This window comes from Poromitra crassiceps (assembly GCF_964638095.1).
Source record: "Poromitra crassiceps genome assembly, chromosome: 21".
Lineage (NCBI taxonomy): Eukaryota > Metazoa > Chordata > Actinopteri > Beryciformes > Melamphaidae > Poromitra > Poromitra crassiceps.
The window spans coordinates 17,371,935-17,389,434 of record NC_139638.1 but is presented as its reverse complement, the minus strand read 5'-3'; the positions used below and the strand labels follow the sequence as shown (position 1 = coordinate 17,389,434).

Here is a 17,500-nt window from a genome sequence, read left to right as displayed (position 1 = left end):
CACGCGCACACACACACACACACACACACACACACACACACACACACACACACACACACACACACATATCATGGTCAGCATTGGTCACTTTTCGGGACATCACATAGACTTACATTCATTCCCTGGAGACTTACCCACTATACAATAAATAACCACTATTTGCCCATCCTTAACCTATAGCCTTAACCACTGACGCAGCTCTTCTCCTTAATTGGACAAACCACTCCCCAATTAACTGGTCACACACACACACACACACACACACACACATACACGCACACATACACACACACACACACACACAACACACACACACACACACACACACACACACACACACACACGATGACTAAGTATGGTCAGCATCAGTCCACTGCCTGGAGAATAACAGTGTGTGCTGCTGATCTCAGACAGGCCATCAGTAATGAGAGCTTCATTCTCACTTGGGGATATGCAGACAGAGAATAAATATACTCTCTGGATATGATATGTAATGTAAATAAGTAATGTAAATATGCAGACAGAGAATAAATATACTCCTGGATATGATGTAATCATTCAGTGGATGTGTGCTAATGCAGTCAGGAGTGCATGGTCCAGTGAGAGAGCCAGGGAAGCAGGAAGAAGAATATTAGTGAAAGAGCTTCAGAGGAGGTATTGAGGGAGATGAGACAGATAGTATACGCCACAGTCTAGCTCATTTTCAATTAGCGTTTTTATTTTTGTTTTTGCTCCAACTGAAAGGTGTAGGTCACGGATTAGATTGGTTCCAGCCTTAAAACTCGTTATATAAGGATTTTTCTAAATGTCTATGGAGAAAATGAAAGGGGTTAACTTACTTCCTGGGCTGGAAACATCACGGAAAGTCACGTGACCGTTGAGCGATATTCTCAATTGCTTTGTTTTACACTGAAGCAAAACAATCCAATCTACGAGTTCTTTAGAACAGTACGGTTCTCAAACCTGTTCACCTCAAGGACCCAAGATTTAGTCCTAGGCTCGCCCATCTGATAAGAGTTTAGCTTCGAAATGTTTGATATAACAGAAAGTGTATGAAACCCATGGCCAAAATAGTCATTAATACTCGTAGTCATTGTGTTACTTGGATGGAATTATGGTGAAAATAAATCATCCCCCTTTTTTCTGGGGACCCCCCTGGAACCCCCTCAAGGACCCCTGGGGGTCCGCGGACCCCACTTTGAGAACCACTGCTTTATAGGGGTGTCACAATATATCGTCCCACGAAATTTCGCGATAGTAAAACGTCACGATATGTATCGTTGAGATGAAATCTCATATCGCGGGGGGGAAAAAAAAAAAAAAAAAAAAATAGACTAAGAAACGTCTTTGTTTGTTGAAGTTCAATGTGTGGAAAGTAGTTCAGTTGAACAAGTCTCTGAAGAGACACATGAGAAGTTATACAGGAGAGAAACCATTCAATTGAGTTTCTGGCAAAACTGTTTACTTGACAGGAAAAACTGAAGATGCATAAAAAATAGACTAAGAAAAGTCTTGTTGTTTGAGTTTGAAGAAAAACTGAAGATGCATAATGAGAATTTATACTGCTGAGAAACCTTTTAGTTCAAAGTAAATCTAAGTGACGGTGTAACTCATTCTATTTCAAGATAAGCCTTATCTCCAATCTCATGTTTTTTCTAGTTGTTATTGTAATAACAATTTCCCACAACAGCATGTTTTGTATTTGTGCATTTCAAATAAAATACTACTTTTCCAGTCATATATTGGCTGAGTTTCCCAACAAAGAAGCTTCTTAAGAGTTAAGAAGCTTCTTAAGGAGTTAAGACGCTTCTTAAGGAGTTAAGAAGGCTCCAAAGAAGTGTTTCCCAAACGCCTTCTTAACAGAAGAGAAAAATAAAAAAAATAGAAGGCTCTTAAGAAGCATCTTAACTGGAGCTGTCCACCATCTCGATGTGAGAGGTCCTCTGCGGCCCACTTGATGGCACTCTGAGCCCACCAGTGGGCCACGACCCAGTTGTTGAGAAACACTGTTGTAGAATAACCTAATCGTGGTCATGTTAAACAAGAACTTCTTCTATTAAACATTATTTATTTCAGACATGGACTGCAGTTCAAATTGCTTTATATACACAGCATACAACAAAATTGCGAGAAACACTACAGAATTTAAGCGACCTTGGGTTCTGTGAAAGGTGCTATATAAATCCACAACATTACAAAAGGAATCCATTCTGATTAGAGCAATATAGCCTACGGTAAAACATTTAAAACACAAGTAACCATACATAGAGGGGAGATTTTCAAGTGTTCCCCAATGTTAAACACTAAAGGGTGCATGAAAGAAAGGAAAAAGGGAAAAACACAAGAGGAACAGTGGACACAACTATCTCCTTTTGCCTGACGCGGCTGGATCTGCCAGTGTTTTGTCATTAAGAAGGTGTTAAGAATGCCCCAGACCCTTCTTACAAAACCTTCTTAACGAAAGATCATCTTAGCGCTAAGAAGCTTTTGGGAAACGCAGCCTTCTTAACGGAAGATAATTGGAAGATAATTTTAGGCTAAGAAGCAATCGGGAAACACGTTGGCTTCGTTGGCTTCTTACGGGAGCCTTAAGAAGGGTCAAAGAAGCTTCCTAGCGCTAAGAAGCTTTTGGGAAACGCATGCCTTCGTAAAGAAGCAATTGGGAAACGCGTTTGCTTCTTAAGGGGGCCTTAAGAAGGGTTAAATTAGCTTCTTAGCGCAAAGAAGCTTTTGGGAAACCCAGCCATTGTCATTATTCAATTTAAAAAAAATATTGTTAAAATCGTATCGTATCGTATCGTTATCGTGAACCCAGTATCGTGATACGTATCGTATCGTGAACTGAGTGTATCGTGACACCCCTACTGCTTTACAAAATAAAATGAAGGCAAGGCTCAATATTATTCATATTATTAATATATATAAATATGATTCATAACTGACTGGCTTAAAAAAGGTGCCAAAGGATAAAATATGCAAACTGTTCCAACAGTTCAAACCCCCCTAAACTACTGCCACACCCCTCCATGAAGAACGAGTGGGCGGGGCCGTTCCAACTTCTAAAACAGTTTCCTCTTCCTGTACTTTTGATCGCTTCCATTTTGTCCCCCTTCTTCTTCTTCTTCTCCTGTCTAGGAATCAGCAGGTTGTTTCCGGCCCCTGTGAACTCACCATCGCTCCAGCAGGGCCGTCACAATCTGTTCCTTCTCACAGGTACAGACTCACACCTTCTTCTGTCAACTCAGTTAGCAGCATGCTGCCTGTTTCCCCTCCACACTTTATCATTGATATTATGATGTTCTCACTTGGCACAATGTACATCCTGATACATCCTGATACATGAATGATCATCAGGCCGGCGTAGCTCCAGACAGCAAAGATCGTGACGTTTTCCAACACCTGCCAACAATCGCCATTTTCACGGGAAGTCTCCCTATTTTTAAGCCCTTCTCCTGCTGTGCTCCCGATTGGTCATTTCTCCCGATATCAATCAAATGGCTGTAGCGGGCTTCGTTTTTTAAATCCAGGGTAAATGATCTTGTTTCATTATATTAAACTAGATGAGCTCAGGCATCCATTGGTGCCAACCATGTCGTGCTAGCTTGTTAGCCATGTGGTGCTAGCTTGTTGGGAAGCTGGCTAAATAACGCTCCAAACTTAGGCAACATTTTGGCGAGGGAAAAACTGGCATTTTCAAAGGGGTCACTTGACCTCTCACCTCGAGATCTCTGAATCAGAATGGGTTCTTTCTTTCTTTGGATACCCACAAGTTTCTCCTTTAGCCCTCATTCACACAGGACGCAGAACGTAAGCAGAACTGAAGCTTGAAGCAGCACAAGCTGAACATACGCCTTGTTGTTCACACAAGACACCTTCTCTTTTCCTCTCATCCTCTCAGCGCCTACTCTCGCTCCTTGAACCCGCCCACAACAACCCCCATTGACTTCATGCCTCACGGCTTCACGGCTTCAGCGTCAAGCTTGGAAATTCGGCGTCAGGCCTGAGCGATCGCTTCAGCGTGGCGTGGGCGTGGCTTCGGCACGGCGTCAGCGTGGCACGGCGCGCGGGTATTGTGAACGGCTTCGCCTGTTAACAAGGACGCCGAAATGAAACTTGTGGGTACAGCGTAGGTTGAGCGTTGCTTCGGCGTCGTGTTTGAACGAGGGCTTAAGGTCCTTACACATCGGGAGCGTTTTTTTCGTGCGATTAATTCGCACGTCAATAATATTTTCCGAATCAGTCAATGCAACCGTGCATACCAACGGCGAAGTTTCGCTGAATGTTATTGCGGTGTTTATTTTTTCGCTTCCGACGTGTACACATCTGTGGCTGTGATTGACAGGTGGGTCAAAACTCGCATCGCAATTTCGTGCCGTATATTCGCATCGCTCTTGATGTGTAAGGACCTTTACGGTTAGGGTAGCACAAGCATATTTCTTGCTTTCTTTCTTTCTTTCTTTCTCAGATCTTTGTATTGATTTAGCAGCAGTTTAATAAACAACTAGCCGTGACATATACACGCTTTGTGACTCAACTGACATCAGCACCAGCATCTTTCAACCAAGCAGCATAAATGGACAGAACAATGGATCATATCACCGACGGATCCTCGACTGACCTGACGGGTCTGATTTGTCTGGGTGTGTGTGTGTGTGTGTGTGTGTGTGTGTGTGTGTGTGTGTGTGTGTGTGTGTGTAGGGGGGGGGGGGTCATTTCATAAAATCTCCCTCTTTTCCACAGCCTAACGTTGGCAGGTATGAGTTCTCCTCTGCACTTCGGGGACTCTTAAGTTACTTCTTGTGGAGACAGTGTGGAGACATTTGGGGTGGATATGAATATTGGAGCCTTCTTCAGAAAAATGTGATCATACATTCAGAAATAGAAATAGCAGCAGACGCCTCCTAGTTGGCCTGAAGCAGAAAAAAGTAAGAGTATCTATTGTTGACCTTCAGTTATCAGAAAGACAGTTAAACAACCCCACCTTTCCAAAACACCCAGATAAGAGAATGAATAAGCTATGCATAGGAAATTGCTCAAATTCCATAAGCATGGATTTGAGATAAGAAGGAGTGACCTCTCCCTCCATTCAGCCACATTTAACATGGCTTTGTTTGTTTTTAATACAATAATAAAGCCGGAGCAAATTCACTCATTTCTATCACTCCACTCCTTTGCTCCCAGACAAAATAATCTGGGATAAGCACCTCAAATTTGGATAAGGCCAACAAATCTGTTCAACATATTTTACTGTAACAGATTAGAAAATATGAAACAGGACTCTGTCAGTGTCACGGGTGTGGATATCGGACATAACTAGTATCTTCATATTCTCTTCCCTCTCCAATTCTGCCTTTTTGACAACATCGATCGAAACGTACACAACGCTAGTGGAATATTGCCTGTTAGAATAATAGACCCTTCTCACAGGGGCCATTTTGTGTCAAAAAGGCCGGGGTAAACACAGGTGCGAGCAAAACACTAATGATTGGAATTTGGAAACCCTCATTAGTGTTTTGCTCGCACCTGTGTTTATTCTGCATTTTCGACACAAAATGCCCCCCGTGAAAAGGGTCTATAGGATATTTTGATGAGCATATTAGAAAAACAGTGGTCTCACTGTGCTCAGTCAGTGCTCAGGTTACACACTAACAAACTGACGCAGCAACAGTATTGTGTGATGAATGTCTAGCAGAATATATTGCATGGTCTTTCTGGCTTTGTGTTAAGTCTCCACTCCCTTCCCTCGAGCCCCAAAATCAAGCAGGCCAGCAGCACTCCAGCACAGAGATGACACACGCTGTCTGCAGATGCCTCCATGTTTGGCACTCATTTTGTTTTCTCATAGAAGGAAAAGTCCGTGATGTTTGCATCCGATCCTACGTCTGCCTGCCTGCCTGGCTGTGCCTGTTTGTTTAAGCTTATCTCTTTGCCTGAGCGCCATAGTGGCCGGCTGCTTTATAGGATCCATCCCATTGGCTAAAGTAGACCGCGGGTTTGATCCCTGCCATGTCTCCATCAGACAGCTGTGGGTCCTGTCAGAGTGTCCTGTAGCAAGACACGCTATCAGTCATTGTATGTATGCTATATAGGATAAGAGCACGGGCTAAATGCTCAATACATTTTTGGAAAGTGATAGCTGACAAGCTTTCAGCTGGAGAAGGTCTGCTAACTGACAAGCTTTCAGCTGGAGAAGGTCTGCTCGTCACTTCCTGCTTTGCTCTCCTGCTCGTGGGCTCCAGCATGTAGATTGGATGTGTACTGCTGTAGATCTAAGCTCTCCAATTAATTAATTAGAGAAAGGCTTTTATCTGTTAGTCCTGAAAATTCATCAAAGTCTTCCATTTGTTGTTTAAAGGGACAGCTCACCCTAAATTCCAAAATACATATTTTTCCTCTCACCTGTAGTGCTATTTATCCACCTAGATCGTTTTGTGTTTTGGAGTTTTGGAAATATCAGCCCTAGAGATTTCTGCCTTCTCTCAAATACAATGGAACTGGATGGCACTCGGCTTGTGGTGCTCGAAGTGACAAAAACATACATTTGAAAAACTCAACAGCAATATGTCTCTTTCCAGAAATCATGACCCCGGTTATTCAAGATAATCCACAAACCTTGTTGTGAGCAGTTTCATGTGGGAACTGTTTTCTTTAGAGCGAACTACACCCACTAGCTACTAGTTAGTTCCTACATGAAACTGCTCACAACTAGGTCTGCGTTATCTTGGGTAACCGGGTCATTATTTCTGGAAAGAGACAATATGCTGTTGAGTTTTTCAAATGTATGTTTTTGCCGTTTTGAGCAAGACAAGCCAAGTGCCATCCAGTTCCATTGTATTGGAGAAAAGGCAGAAACTCTGCGGCTGATATCTCCAAAACTCAGCAATTCACAGCAAAACAATCTAGAGATGGATAAATAGCACCACATGTAAGAGGAAAAATATGTCATTTTGGATTTTAGGGTGAGCTGTCCCTTTAAGAAAATAGTCTCAGCCACAACAGGGGTGGGTGGAGGGGTGGGGGTGGATCAAACAAAAGAAATTGTAAATACCCTCAACAATATGTCAAACGGGTTATAGTAAACAATATAGCAAATCATATTTGCATGATGTAAACAAAATGTACTTCCTGTATCCCTGCAACCATAGCAAGCTTATAGCAGCCTACTGTCAGCAGGTTATAGAGAGGATATGACACAGCAGGGGGGAGGGGGGGGGGGGTCAGGCATGTGTGTGGGTTTCACAACTGTTAACCCATTGATACCTGATGCAGCATTTGCGTGTATATCCCTCATTTGTGTGTGTATCCCTTTAAGACCACGAACCGCGTGACGCGGTTTGCGGTCTTAAAGGGATACACACACAAATGCTGCATCAGGTATCAATGGGTTAAGCTATTTGATACATGTCAGTAGTTGGTATAGTTATCACCTTTAAAGTACGGCTTATATTCACCATCTTTTCCAAAAGTAAGTCGAACTTAAAAAAAGCTTTTTTCCCCCCATTTAGATATTAATGACTTAATATTAGGAACTAAAATAGTATAATAATAGCCTGGAAAACGCTATAAAGTCATAGCAAGAAGTGAAACTTTATTATTTCACATTATGTAGGTGGATCAATCAGTGAGTCCGAAAGAAAAAATGTGTGTGTGTGTGTGTGTGTGCGTGTGCGTGCGTGTGTGCGTGCACACGTGCGTGTGTGTGTGTTGCGTGTGTGTGTGTGTGTGTGTGTGCGTTCTCACACATGCATACACAAAGAAGAAGTGAAAGTGTGTGTGTGTGTGTGTGTGTGTGTGTGCGTGTGTGCGTGCGTGCGTGCGTGCGTGTGCGTGTGTGAGGCCCTTAAAGAAACAGTTGATTTCTTACCGTCTGGTTGTCCTCGTAGAGCTTGAGGTCGTAGCCACTTAGCTCGACACAGAAAATGATTGCAGTCACGCCCTCGAAACAATGGATCCACTTCTTCCTCTCCGAGCGCTGTCCGCCCACGTCCACCATCTTGAAGGTGAGCTCCTTGAAGGTGAACTTGTTCTCCACGATCCCGGTGGTCATGTCGCGGGAGCGCAGGATGTCCTCCACGGTGGGGATGAACTCCTGCGCGGAGATGCGGTCCAGGTCGTTCAGGTAGTACGCCGTGTTGTCCTCCAGGTGGTACTCGTTGGACCGCTGGAAGCACTCCTGCACGCCTGAGTCGGCCCACAGCCGCTTCATGACGCCCTGCAGCTCGGGCGTGATCTCCCCCTTGCTCTCGGCCGGCCCCGTCAGGGCGAACAGCTGCACGGCGTCGTAGGCGCGGTCGGCGTTGTGGAAGTCGATCTTGAGCGTGGCGAGCGCCCGGATGATGCGCGTCAGCGAGTCGATGGCGTTGTACAGGATGAGCGGCTTGTACTCCTTGCACGCCTCCAGGTTGAAGCCGCCGCTGTGGATGATCTTCATCTGCTTGACGATGGTGCTCTTGCCCGAGTTGCTGGTGCCCAGCAGCAGCAGCTTGATCTCCCGGCGTTGCCGCTGGCTCTCGGAGCGCAGGTGGCGGTCGATTCGCCGGGAGCGCCGCGCCGCCTCCTTCTCCTCGGAGCTCTGACGGCAGCCCATGGTCCTCCTCCACGTGGTGACCACGAAGGAAAACGTGCTGCTGAGTGGAGGAGCAAAACTATGAGACTGATAAAGTCGAGGCGGACAGGGCCGAGAAGGAACAGAAGAGCTGGAGACTGAGGCTTATCACTTATGGAGGAACTTGCTGCGGGGAGAGAGATAGACGGAACTTCTCTCAACGCGACAATGAATCTATCACCGAGAAGGAGCGACTCAGGAGTCTTTCATTCTTGTTGCTCAGGGTGCAGTTCTGTGAGTCCTGTGTGGGCAGAACCCAGACTTGTGGGATGCCCACACGGCGCCTGGCGCTGAGCGTCGACCGCCTGCTGGAGCCAAAGGGAGCCGGGGTTCATACCAGAGGTGCTCCCCCTGAGGAAAGCTCTGGAGGAGGAGGAGCGCTGGAGGAGAACTTACAGTCTGTGTGTGTCTCAGTGGAGACAGTGTTTGGGGTGGGTGCGTGTGAACAGCAAAACCCCCTCACTCTCCTCCCAGCACATGGCTCTCGTCTCGTGGTGCCTCTCCCTGGTTTGGCCAGTGCGAGCGTCCACGTCAGTCCAGTACTTTGAGCGTCCACGTCAGTCCAGTACTTTGAGCCTCCACGTCAGTCCAGATACTTTGTGGTCCGGCGCTTTGCTGTCTTGGTGGTTTCTCTCAGATGAGTCTGCCAACACAAACAGACAGGGCAGAGGTGTCAGTAACGCACACTCCCTAAGAACAGTTTCATCACTTCTCATTACAAACACAAGGGATCTACAGTAATACACAACTGAGCCAACACTCATACAGCTCCTCTCTGCATCCAAAAGGTGATTGGTTGATTGATTGATTGATTGTAGGGATGCACCGATATCAAAAACTTTGGCCGATACCGATAACCGATATTAACATTGCTGTTATGGCCGATAACCGATATTTACCGATGTCGATGTGATCTTGTATAAAAACACATTTCTATGATAATAACATTTTCTACATACCGAAAAACACATGTAAACACTGTGAATTTGGAAAAGTTATGCATTTCTTTATTTTAAAAACATTTGGAAAAGTCCATAAATCATAGATTTAACACATTGTTTCGTCTCAGTGTGAAGATTTTGGCTGATACCGATAACCGATATTAACATACTGTAGCAACATCGGACCGATACCGATATGATTGCCGATATATCGTGCATCCCTAATTGATTGGATTAGAATCAATTAGACAATTTTCTTGCAAATCCATATTCTCCTGCACTCACTTCCTATTGAACCACAGCAGTGTTGCCGTGCTACCGTTTTCCTCGACCGACCGGCCGCCTCTTTATTCTTCTGTTCCTGACTATCGTTCAGTCCATCTCTCCCTATCTGCCTATCTGCAGTCCAGTCCTGTTCAGCCCATCTCTCCCTATCTGCCTATCTGCAGTCCATCTCTCCCTATCTGCCTATCTGCAGTCCAGTCCTGTTCAGCCCATCTCTCCCTATCTGCCTATCTGCAGTCCAGTCCTGTTCAGCCCATCTCTCCCTATCTGCCTATCTGCAGTCCATCTCTCCCTATCTCCCTATCTGCCTATCTGCAGTCCAGTCCTGTTCAGCCCATCTCTCCCTATCTGCCTATCTGCAGTCCATCTCTCCCTATCTGCCTATCTGCAGTCCAGTCCTGTTCAGCCCATCTCTCCCTATCTGCCTATCTGCCTATCTGCAGTCCAGTCCTGTTCAGTCCATCTCTCCCTATCTCCCTATCTGCCTATCTGCAGTCCAGTCCTGTTCAGTCCATCTCTCCCTATCTCCCTATCTGCCTATCTGCAGTCCAGTCCTGTTCAGCCCATCTCTCCCTATCTGCCTATCTGCAGTCCAGTCCTGTTCAGCCCATCTCTCCCTATCTGCCTATCTGCAGTCCAGTCCTGTTCAGCCCATCTCTCCCTATCTCCCTATCTGCCTATCTGCAGTCCAGTCCTGTTCAGCCCATCTCTCCCTATCTCCCTATCTGCCTATCTGCAGTCCAGTCCTGTTCAGCCCATCTCTCCCTATCTCCCTATCTGCCTATCTGCAGTCCAGTCCTGTTCAGCCCATCTCTCCCTATCTGCCTATCTGCAGTCCAGTCCTGTGTTGCTATAGTCGCCAGACCATTTACAGTAAAACACAACTACACACACACACACACACACACACACACACACACACACACACACACACACACACACACACACACACACACACACACACACACACACACACACACGCACACACACAGTACATCATTACACACAGGCATCCACACACACACACACACACACACACACACACACACACACAGTACATCATTACACACAGGCATCCACACACACACACACACACACACACACACACACACACACACACACACACACACACACACACGAGGCCAAACATGCAAACGCAAACTCAGCTCATATCCAGAGTTTGAAGAGGAAACCGAGGCAGGGTGAGTAAGATGCATGTGTTTCCTTCTAAGCAGCAACCCCCCCCCCTGTTCACCTCCCCCCCCCCCTCCTCCTGTTCACACCCCCGCCCACCCTTCACACCCCCGCCCCGCTCTGCTCTGCCTGCACGCTCTCCGCTCCACCATCCTCCTCACGTTGTTCAGCAAAACCACATCAGGTGAAATGTTTATTTACTATCACATCACAGTGGAAAAGAACCGGCTGAAGCCAGCAGGTGCCTCCTCCTCCTCGCGTGCCTCCTTCATAGCCAACACACTGTAAAAGCGACTTCTCTTCTCTTTCCCCGGCACACATCCGCGTTGCGCCCCCCGCAGGTGCTACTGTGCACACAGTCACAATAATGTTTCATGCTATTTGCTTTCATTTCTACGTCTGCTTTGATGTATGGGCTGTTTCAGGAGCTGCTTTGACTCTTTCAAGTCAAACAGTGAGTTGTGTTGACTCAGGGCACATGAAGGAATGAATGAATGAATGAATGAATGAATGAATGAATGAATGAATGAATGGGAATACAGCAGTCGCTTATCGTATGTGATCAATTGCGAGCAAAGACAAGCTGGAGAGCAGTGAGTAGCCTGTGGGACTCTGTGATAAACACATGCACATTGAGGGCAGGCTGCGACGCGATTGGCTGAGGAACAAATGGGAAATCGCACGGTGGCCTAGTTTTGTTGGCAGAACTATAGACCTTATTGGCTAACCCCCGGACAGCGCCATATTGTTGACGTACCGTCCTGCAGCTGACAACTATAGTAACGGCCTTATTGTCATGTATGTTCCATTACAAAATAGCGATAGTGATGACAGCAATAAAAACCCCAGAGTTGTTGTTTGTATGCTGCCGTTAATGCCAAAAGAAAAAACGAGGTGAACAGACTTTGCTGTGAGGAGCTGTCAGAAAGTTTCACCTGTCTCTCCCAACTATCCACACACCTCCTGTGCTGCTGACGTATCCTCCGTCTCGCTCCCTTCACGTCTGTGGACGGTAGAGATAGAAACAAACCACGGGGACTTTATTGCTGTCATTACTACAGCCGTGCCTAACGCAGGTCACCATCCGAACACAACAGGAACGATACAGGTAACGCTAACGGCGGCTAGCTTCCTATAAACGCTGCTCTCACATAGGCTGTCACTTAAGAGCTGCAGCGCTATGTCGAGAACATGGCGGCGGTGGGCGTGCCCCGTACGTGAGTGACGTCAATCGAATAATAGTCTCTTCTCTTAAACAGACTGTATCATCTACATCCGGCGAATGCAGCTATATACAGTCTGTACGTTACACCCCCAGAACATGCACAAGGAAGTTGGGAAAAAAACCTTCAGACTGGAAGGAAGTTCTACGGAATCCGACCAATCACGACACGCGAATGCGGCATATTGGATTCTGATTGGACTAATGAGCGGAAGACCCGCCTTTCTGCTTCCCATTCCGGTTGGTGCATGATTCTCCCCCACAAAGTACAGACGGTATGGTGGAAGCATTTGAAAATTGCGGAAGCCAACTCGTCTGTTCTAAGAGACTAATCGAATAAGGTCTATACTCTCTGTGCACAGACCTGTCAGAACGACAGAGAGGAGAGAGAGAGAGAGAGAGAGAGAGCGAGAGAGAGAGCATCACGCAGAGTTGAGTGAGTGAGGTCCACTCTTCAGAAGATTGAGGGGAGAAACAGAGCAGAACAAAGCAGGACCACAGCAGCGTGTGGAGTGGAGAGGAGAGAGCATTGTTCCCTGGCTGCTGCTGCAGGCACCTGCCTCCACTCTCAGCATGGCCCAGCTTAATGCACATTGCTGCTTTCAGACAGCCTATAAAACACATTAAAGCCGCGCGTGACCTCTTTTACATTGCCATTTCAGAAATATGCAGTACTCGCAGTTCTGCCGTTTTTTTTTTGAAGTAATACCACTTTAGCTAATTGCTAAGGAAAGTCACGAAGTCATATGCAGGCAGCGATGCATTTCTTCATCGTAACATTATTATCACATTAAAACGGTTTATGAATAATTATTTCCCGCACTGTTGCACACCGTATTGGAGAGAGAATGTGGACCGTCGCTTACCTACTAAACTAAACCCTAATCATTCAGCTTTATTTACACACTCAAAGTCCATTAAAGACATATAACGTTATGAAAACACACAGACGCTATGAAACCACACAAACACAATAATACGTACGTAATGAATGGAGCATAATGCAGGATAATGACGTGTGGAATTTTTTGAAGTTTATGAAAAATAAAATAAAATAAAAACGTGAGGAAAACACACCGAATAGGATGGAAAATCAAAGTCGAACTCAAAGTTGAAATACTTCTAACTGCAAGCAACAACAAACGGATCCCAAGTAATTAATCAGTAATAGCCTACTAGTGAAGTAGAATACTACAGTAATATATACCTGTATGTATATATAGTTGTGCATTTCCACAAGATTCCTGCCACTGAAGTAGTCATCATCCATGTCTATAAAGGTTCATTTGAAAGCTTACCCACTCTCCTACCTCATATCTATCCTCACATACTCCCAACCATCTCCACGCACGCTCACAGAGTCCTTGTAGGAAGAAGAGGCGTGTGTGTCTCTTTAAGAGTAATAGAGAGGGGAGGCAGAGCCATGGGGCCAGCATCTTGTTGTATCATGAGGGCTGAGGTAACGTGATAGCCAGGGTGAGAAGACCAGTCACTCTCTCTCTCAGGGTGAGACCAGTCACTCTCTCAGGGGGAGACCAGTCACTCTCTCAGGGTGAGACCAGTCACTCTCTCAGGGTGAGACCAGTCACTCTCTCATGGTGAGACCAGTCACTCTCTCAGGGGGAGACCAGTCACTCTCTCAGGGGGAGACCAGTCACTCTCTCAGGGTGAGATCAGTCACTCTCTCAGGGTGAGACCAGTCACTCTCTCAGGGTGAGACCAGTCACTCTCTCATGGTGAGACCAGTCACTCTCTCAGGGTGAGACCAGTCACTCTCTCAGGGTGAGACCAGTCACTCTCTCAGGGTGAGACCAGTCACTCACTCTCTCAGGGTGAGACCAGTCACTCTCTCATGGTGAGACCAGTCACTCTCTCATGGTGAGACCAGTCACTCTCTCATGGTGAGACCAGTCACTCTCTCATGGTGAGACCAGTCACTCTCTCATGGTGAGACCAGTCACTCTCTCATGGTGAGACCAGTCACTCTCTCAGGGTGAGACCAGTCACTCTCTCATGGTGAGACCAGTCACTCTCTCATGGTGAGACCAGTCACTCTCTCAGGGTGAGACCAGTCACTCACTCTCTCAGGGTGAGACCAGTCACTCTCTCATGGTGAGACCAGTCACTCTCTCAGGGTGAGACCAGTCACTCTCTCAGGGTGAGACCAGTCACTCTCTCATGGTGAGACCAGTCACTCTCTCAGGGTGAGACCAGTCACTCTCTCAGGGTGAGACCAGTCACTCTCTCATGGTGAGACCAGTCACTCTCTCAGGGTGAGACCAGTCACTCTCTCATGGTGAGACCAGTCACTCTCTCATGGTGAGACCAGTCACTCTCTCAGGGTGAGACCAGTCACTCTCTCAGGGTGAGACCAGTCACTCTCTCAGGGTGAGACCAGTCACTCTCTCATGGTGAGACCAGTCACTCTCTCATGGTGAGACCAGTCACTCTCTCATGGTGAGACCAGTCACTCTCTCAGGGTGAGACCAGTCACTCTCTCAGGGTGAGACCAGTCACTCACTCTCTCAGGGTGAGACCAGTCACTCTCTCATGGTGAGACCAGTCACTCTCTCAGGGTGAGACCAGTCACTCTCTCAGGGTGAGACCAGTCACTCTCTCAGGGTGAGACCAGTCACTCTCTCAGGGTGAGACCAGTCACTCTCTCAGGGTGAGACCAGTCACTCTCTCATGGTGAGACCAGTCACTCTCTCAGGGTGAGACCAGTCACTCTCTCATGGTGAGACCAGTCACTCTCTCAGGGTGAGACCAGTCACTCACTCTCTCAGGGTGAGACCAGTCACTCTCTCAGGGTGAGACCAGTCACTCTCTCAGGGTGAGAGTCACTCTCTCAGGGTGTGCCTTTCCTTCACAGCTCCTGCTGCACACGGCACAGTAGCGCTCCCTCCATCCCTCGCCCTCCGCCTGTGCTTTAACCTCATATGATTAATTTAGCACGCTGTGCAAATAATTACAATCACGCTCTTTATTAGAACTGAGCGCACACAGTCACAGTCTGTCACTGTTATATAATCCTCTCTATGATAACACCTTCTCTGAAGCCTGTGTCTATAATACATTATTAAGCATACTTATAACACATTAGAATACATTATAAGTATAGTTATAATCATGCATAGACATTTATAATCGTCTTTGCGTCACTGAAAAGCGCTTTATAAATAAAAATGAATTATTATTATTATTATAATGTTTTTAGTGTTTTACTCAATCTGTTATCAAGCGTTTTCATTTAAGTGATAATGAAAAAGCTTTGTAAAAGATTGTAAGTAATGTGTCTAAGCATGATTATAAATATACTTATAAATGCATTATGATGGCATGATGTGTTTAAAGGATGGCTTTACCGGTATTCAACCCACTTTGTATCATATATAATCTCGTTAATGTGAGTACATGGGCAGTGTTTTACCTTCTCTCTCTGTTCACCTCACGGAGAAAAATGCTCCTGCTGCTGCCTGCAGAAACTCCGCCCCCGCCAGCTGCAAGTCATTAAAGGAACACTCTGCCCATTTTCAACCAGCTTTGTATCATTAGAACATCAGTAATATATCAGAAAACTGTAAACTGTTTTGAAGTCTGTCATTTAATTTGACAGTTATTGAGTGTTAAAGTGTGGACCAGTGACATCACTGGTCCACACTAACTCAAATGAATAACTCATTAACTCAAATCAACTCTCAATAACTGTCAAACTAGACGAATGACAGAATGTTTGACAGTTATTGAGAGTTGATTTGAGTTAATGAGTTATTCATTTGAGTTAGTGTGGACCAGTGATGTCACTGGTCCACACTTTAACACTCAATAACTGTCAAATTAAATGACAGACTTCAAAACAGTTTACAGTTTTCTGATATACTACTGATGTTCTAATGATACAAAGCTGGTTGAAAATGGGCGGAGTGTTCCTTTAAGGCTTGTTAAGGCTCTCCATGGATGTGCGCATACTTAAAAAATTAAAATAAACAATAACAGCACCGCCCTCGGAGCAGATTCTGCCTCTCCAGCAGAACTTCCGCAGCTCCGTTGTGACGCGTTGTGACGTAAAACGCGTCACAACGGCGCGCTTTGCCAGAGGAGGAAATGGGAGATCTCCGTGAGGAAAACGGAGAGAGAAGGTAAACACTGCCCATGTGCTTATATTACAGAGATTATTAATGATACAATGTGGGTTGATTACCGGTAAAGCCATCCTTTAAGTATGATTATAATGTATTGATATATTGATTCATAGAAAGGGTAGGCGAGTGCGTTTACCTCTACTACTACACTACCCAGATGCCCCATCTGCTCTATTTCAGTTTTCCATTAAAATTAGGGTCAATCACATTAGATCGAGTGGTCATTTTAATCCATCAGACTCAGAGAGTGAGTAACGTTAGCTTACCCATTAGCTCACAGACCAAATGTGTTCAAACAAAACGCATCCCTACCGTCAGGTTTAATCTATTATAGATGCCAGTTTGAACAATCGGTGAATATACACACACACACATAAACACATTGGTGATCTAACACTTACATGTGCATAGATAACATACAGACCTTATCAAAACTCTCAGTATAAATTTGATCTATACTTATTTGATTTATAGATTTTTTAGCCTTATAATACCTCAAGAAGGTGAGCAAATTAATCCAGGTATTCTGATATTCATTTGTCAAGTGTCGTAGAAATTACATTTAAAAAAAGAACTAAATGTACGTTTCAAAAGGGGATAAACGTGTCAGTTGACTTGTGTCCTCTCTCATCTGCTCGGAGAGAGACAGGCTGGATGACTGGAACAACTGGAAACAACTGGACCGGAAACCATGGATTTTGTGTTCCAGATCAATGCAACCATTGCTAAGCATACATAAATCATTCATGAGTCAATATATCGTACATGAATGGAGAAAAAGCTACACTCACATCTCAAATCCAATAAATCCATCCATTATACATGGGTGTGAGATTAATTAAAGTGATGCGGGGAACAGGCGCGGCCTGCTCGCGCTCAGTTCTTCAGCTGGGAGCGTACCTATGTTCCCCGGGTCCTATATTCCCCGGGTCCTATGTTCCCCGTTTTTGTGGGACCGGGGAACATAGAACCCTTCCTAACCTCCCCCAGACCCTAACCCAAAACCTAACCTCTCCCACCCCTCACGCCTAAACCTAAGGTCGGCATTGCGGGTGGTCGGCATAGCGGATAGACACCCCAAATGTTACGGAGAGTGTTAAAAACGGGGAAC

The 17,500-nt window shown here is 45.7% G+C and overlaps 1 protein-coding gene across 1 annotated transcript in view; it reads right to left on the bottom strand.

The window, feature by feature from the left end:
- Positions 1-17,500, bottom strand: part of gnaz (guanine nucleotide binding protein (G protein), alpha z polypeptide) — a gene marked incomplete at its 3' end in the record, with an annotated part of 58,675 nt that overhangs the window by 18,277 nt on the left and 22,898 nt on the right. The window contains exon 2 of the mRNA XM_083657850.1: positions 7,865-9,248. Within this exon, the coding sequence (XP_083513976.1) occupies positions 7,865-8,587 (723 nt within the window). The 5' untranslated portion in view covers positions 8,588-9,248. The remainder of the gene's footprint in view (positions 1-7,864; positions 9,249-17,500) is intronic.